Source organism: Octopus bimaculoides, chromosome 1 (assembly GCF_001194135.2).
Source record: "Octopus bimaculoides isolate UCB-OBI-ISO-001 chromosome 1, ASM119413v2, whole genome shotgun sequence".
Lineage (NCBI taxonomy): Eukaryota > Metazoa > Mollusca > Cephalopoda > Octopoda > Octopodidae > Octopus > Octopus bimaculoides.
Window position 1 is genome coordinate 113,745,450 of NC_068981.1, and position 5,834 is coordinate 113,751,283.

Here is a 5,834-nt window from a genome sequence, read left to right on the forward strand (position 1 = left end):
GCACAACATATAAAGGTAATAATGCTGCTTCTAATTTGTGCATATCGGAAGCCTTTGAAATAATTATCAATCAAAAAAGTGATGTAACAATAAATTGCCCGCATTTGTGCCGAATTTCATTCCTACACAATACCAAAACTTAAGGTAGTAGCTTAATGTTACTTGAATAACTTTACTATAAATGGAAACATTTATAGTAAAGTTATTCAAGTAACATTAAGCTACTACCTTAAGTTTATCCCACCTCTTGAATACATCCCACCTCTTAAATATAGCCCACCTCTTAAATATATCCCACCATTGATACTATAACCTCCATTTTCACTTTTTCTAGATTTCCAATCCTTTCTACCTTTATTTACCCTAACTAGTTTATTTAATCCCTAGCTGAACTATTTCGATCAGTATTATGCTTAGGAAATATTGTTAGGTTTTGGGTTTTGATTTGTTGGATACCTTTATTTCACAATATATCAACTAACTAACTATAAATATTTAAATACATTTAATATAAACTAACTGTTTTACTTTGTCGATTTTGTTCTATCATACCTTCTCCGTATACCTCCACAGTTATTTACCCTTAGCTTATAATCTAATGCTTGAATACTACCATTAGTTTATATTAAATGTGGTTTAATTCCAGATTTTATCTCCTTCACGTTTTTTTACCTCATTTTATCTTATCTGATTTACCTTGCCTTATGGATTAAATTATTTTTTATTTGTTTATTTATCCGTATACTTTTATCTCCTTGTTTCCATTTACAATTTATGTAATCGCAATTATAGTGAAAATATATTAGCTCATATAAGCGTCAGTGCAGTTGTTCGACTATATTTTCTGATTATTTGGCCTTATGTTTATTTTTACCGATTATTTCGAGTTTTAAATAAATTTACTGTATTCATATATTTTTCTGTATTCATATATTTTACTGTATTTATATATTTTACCTCAGAATATGTATTGTTCTATAGCCATTGATCCCGTAAAGTAAATTACATATAGCAACACGTTGAGTACATCTATTGCCTGTGGATATGGTATCTCTGTAGTAAAATTGATGTTTTCAACCACCATATATCGTTTTGAAGATTATTTTATTGGTTCTCATATCCGTACCCTTCTGTATATGGGTATACACACGCATATATATTTATTTATATATGTTTGTGTATGTATGTTTCATACATACACAAACATATGTGTATTCATATTATGAAACAGCTGTAAATGTATGGAATAAATATATCTCTCACATCACTTCCATTATCTGTTCCATTTATGTAAATTCCTTCCACCATTGTACACCTGGGTTTTCAGAGCGACACTAAGGTTTACCCGAACCTCTTATCATCGTCATTCATGTCAGCCATGCAATTGGCGGAGAACTTAATGTGAAACCTGTTTGTTTTTTTAATCACTACTACTACTACTACTACTACTACTACTACTACTACTACTACTACTACTACTATTATTATTATACACAAAAATATGCATTTTCATGCATGCATACATACTTGCGCACAGGAACATGCATACGTATATACATATTCTGGAGTGTACACGAAAAACATGTTTCATTCCGCCAGAAGTGTATAACGTTTTGGTTTCAATAATTGAATAAATTCAACTAAATACATTGACCACGAACAGGTAATCAATAATTGAAAATAAAATATATTACACATTGGAAATATGATAAAGAACATGACCCAGCATAAGAAACAATTAAACTAGGAAAATTATGCATTAATACAATTTTCTTTCGGTTGTAGCCCCGCTGTGTCGAAGAACATGGATAGGATACAAGTTTAACGCAAGTATCAATTAAGCAAGCAGATGAAGTGAGGTACAAATTATGATGTATCATGTACTGAAATACGACGGAACGTCGACCGCGTATTTGAAGATTCAAGGTAAACCCTACCTTTTAGTCTCAGATATCATTAAGCGTTGGTTCATTATATAATTAAAGAAAAACCTATTCAGAAAAACTGCAATAATTTGAAAGCGATTTCAGAACTAGATTTTCTATTGCGTGGATGTTTGGATAAAAAGGGCAGTGATGAAGGTGTTACTTGCAGTCTTAGATATATGAATAAATTGAGTTGTTTGCGTTCCATTTTGAAGTCAAATAGTTCATTCGTATAATCATTCAATATTGTACTAATCGACCACTGATTTCTTCCTTTTTCTAGGTTTCTATTAATTTCTTTTTTAATGATTTACTTTAAATTAATCTTGTTTTATTGAAAGTTAATCTAATCCAATTCTTATTGTAATCACATACTTATTAGTTTATTTTTAGCTGTAATTACTTTACTTATGTGTACAATTTGTAGGTTTATTATTCGTATCAAATTATTGATGTATTCTAAATAAAATTCCATTTGCTAATTAAGGCACGACAAGTATAAATGTTTAATTTTGTGCCCAGGTGTACTGTAGCGAATACTTTATCAGGTGTCTTTTAGCAAATATTTTCCAGTTCATATTTGTGTGCTTTTCTTTCATTTGAATTACATTTCATACCATGCTTTGTTCTGTAGAGTCGGTTTCAACAGAAGTATAGCGAGTCTGACAGGATCTTTCATGGAGTAGCCTGCTTCTGTTGCCATTAGCAGTAATGCTGAATTTTCCTGAATGCTGTACGCTGTCTAAATATTCAAGCGTCATCATATCCCTTTGAGTTCTTCTTCTCCAACATACTTTGCAGAGCTGCAGAAATTCTCTCTTGAATTTTTCCTGTCGAAGAAAATTTGGAATAATAAATCAAACAGATAAGAAATTTACACACAAGAGAACACAAAGATACGTAACCTCTCCCTTTTTGTCTACCATTCCTTCTCTGAAACACCAACACTTATATAAGGTGTTCGGACTGAATTTGACAGTTTGCATAAAAGGAAAAGAAAAGACAATCATCCATCCAAAAATAAAAATATAGATATCTTAAAAATATTTTTAAATATCAACTAGATTTTGGCTGGGAGATAACAGTTTACTCAAAGTAACTGTCCTCAACTTCCAGTACGGTTTCAACACGGCTTGGGAAACTGACATATGCGTTCCTTACTGTGTTTCTGGGAAGATCTTCAAAAACTTGGCTTTGGTGCTGCAGGCAGAGCGGTTGGTGTCTTTCTTAACAACGTGTCACACAGTAATCCATGGGATTACAATCAGGAAATTAGAAGGCCAGAAATTGGGGCTGGTGAAATCGTAGAAATTTCCCGACAACCCTTTCCGACACTTTCCAGAGGTATGACAAGGAGCCGAGTCCTGCTGCCACTCATATGGCCTTCTAGTAGTAAACCCCTCCAGCGAGGGTTTGGCCAGTCTCTAGCAGCTTCACATAATCGTCTGAAATGAGCCTAATACACTGTTTAAAGGTGTCGGGATTAATTCCGGCGAGCAGATGCAGTCAAAGCGCCTGCGGTGCCTTTTTCTGATGGTCAAGGCCTTGTAGTCCATGTCACGTCTTACTGCGTTTACAGTGTTCACATAGCATTGAGCAGCAATCATGATGTCGGCATTTTGACAATCGGCTCGAATCATCATGATACAGGTAACCGTTTCCCAATATTCAGTTGAGTTCTAGTTGTCCATGTTAGCTGACATTCTCTCAACTACAGCTTTAATCTTTATGCTATCCAGTGCCGGTGACTCTTCAAAAATATATCAAACTGTTCCAGAAAAAAGAAGACGTAAGAAATCGTCAAATGTAGCACGAACACCCAGTATATATATCATACATGTTATATGTAGTCAGTATTGACTTCCGCATATTGACAGATATCGATCTTTCAGTGTTTGGCAGCGTATGGTTAAGAACGTGAGTTAATTTCTCTGCAACACGTGGGGTTTCGCTATAGGTAGCATTATTTCGGTAGTAACTTTGTTTTAGTAATGTTCAATGTTTACTGTTTGTAAGTGTACATATATATCTATTTATTCTATAATTAAATGTAATTTGATTTGTTCCCAAATAACAAACTCGTTGACTGTTTATTTATAATGGATTATAATTTTGTAGTTAAGAAGTGTTGTTTGTTTTAATTATATATGTATGTACATGAATATCCCCAATTACAACAACATATGCATATATAATTTCTAATTTAATTTAATTCTATTTCCCTTTTTTTTATCTGGATTCTTTATTATTTTACTTTTAATAAGCCGTTTACTTGATTAATATATTTTGTAGTATCGGACTTGTTTCATAGATATTGATTTAAGCTTGTCCTTTTCTTTGTACATAGTTCAAGGGCTTTGTTTATAACATGTACTGTACTAACGATTGTCGTTAGCCTTGTTATCATGTTCGTAATGTGATGTTGATTAAGAAACAAAGCATCTAGTTTCCTATGTTTATTGTATTGTCTGAATGTCCTTTTTCAAACGAATTCTTTGTTATAAATACTATTTTAATATATAATCTATAAATTATCACTGTTTGTTTACTTTTATGTTGTAACTTGTTATTAGCTCGTGGATACCAAGGCAGCGTTTATATTTTTAACGCTGTGGACACCGCTAGATTGAATGGTAAAGCCCCGTTTGGGCAGTTGACAATGAGAAGATACATATGTTATGCTCGATTGCAAATATCTTAGCCTCGTTATTCTGGGTTGTCTTTCATTTTTGTAGAGTGGAAAGTGTTCGTGGATTCATAGTTTCCTGGGATTACTTTGGTATTGTTTGGTTTTCTTCATGGGTAACCTAATTAGACAATGCTTAGATATGGGTATCTAGTTTTGGGAGGTTCTGTGGCATATATATAAATGATATATTTTAAATAAAGATGTATTATAACCGTTATTAACGATATTTATAAGGTAGTAATAAGGTGACCAACAGGTTCAAGCTATTACAGGCACAGTATAAGGCAAATTTAGATACAGTTTGGTATATTACCACTTGTTAAAATCAGATCCAAGGCTCGAAAACCACCAGTTACTGGTGGTTTTCGAGCCTTGGATCTGATTTTAGCAAGTGGTATTATATACCCTACTGTATCTATATAAATGATATAGATATAAATTCAGAGAATCATGTGCTGTCACAGTAAGCTCCTCTTACGGAGTCGTCTATCAGCTCAGGTAGTAATCAATTACAAAGTAACAAGTACTAAAGAAGTTATCTTGCTGGATAGAGATCCTTCTACCTTATACTACACGTTCGCAGTTCGGAGAAAGAAAAGCCTTTTGGATTATCTTCACTGCGGCTGTAAAATCTACGTTATTCATGGGTGGTTGATTGGTGGCTAATTATAAATTTCAAAACTATCAGAAGAATAGGAATTAAGAATGAGAGAAAGGGACAGAGATGGTAAGAGTGAGAGGAATGAAAGGGAGATGAGAATATGAGAGGAAATGAAGAGATAGGATAGAGAATATATCCGCATAAAGTCTGCCGAAGAGTAGAAGACAGAAGAAGAGATTATTTACATTATTTACATTTGACGGATATTCGTCCTCATCTTGTTTGTTGTTAACACAACGTTTCGGCTGATATACCCTCCAGCCTTCGTCAGGTGTCTTGGGGAAATTTCGAACCTGGGTTCTGTGTAGAAACTACCTACTTCAGTATGGACACTGATATATATCGACAAGAAGATGGTTTAGCTATGGGTTCGCCATTATCACCGATAATAGCCAATATATACATGGAATACTTCGAGAATTTGGCTTTAGGATCAACACCACTAAAACCAACCCTATGGCTGCGATACGTTGATGACACCTTTATTCTCTGGCCCCACCAGCAAGATGTCCAAATGCTGTTAGATCATGTGAACTCAATAAATCCATCCATACAGTTC

The 5,834-nt window shown here is 33.7% G+C and overlaps 1 protein-coding gene across 2 annotated transcripts in view; it reads right to left on the reverse strand.

The window, feature by feature from the left end:
• Positions 1-226: 226 nt before the first annotated feature.
• LOC106881736 (G-protein coupled receptor 83) overlaps positions 227-5,834 on the reverse strand; it is a 258,598-nt gene continuing 252,990 nt past the window's right edge. For both annotated transcript variants that reach the window (XM_052969406.1, XM_014932228.2), the window contains exon 5: positions 227-2,755. In XM_052969406.1, the coding sequence (XP_052825366.1) occupies positions 2,537-2,755 (219 nt within the window). In that variant the 3' untranslated portion in view covers positions 227-2,536. The remainder of the gene's footprint in view (positions 2,756-5,834) is intronic.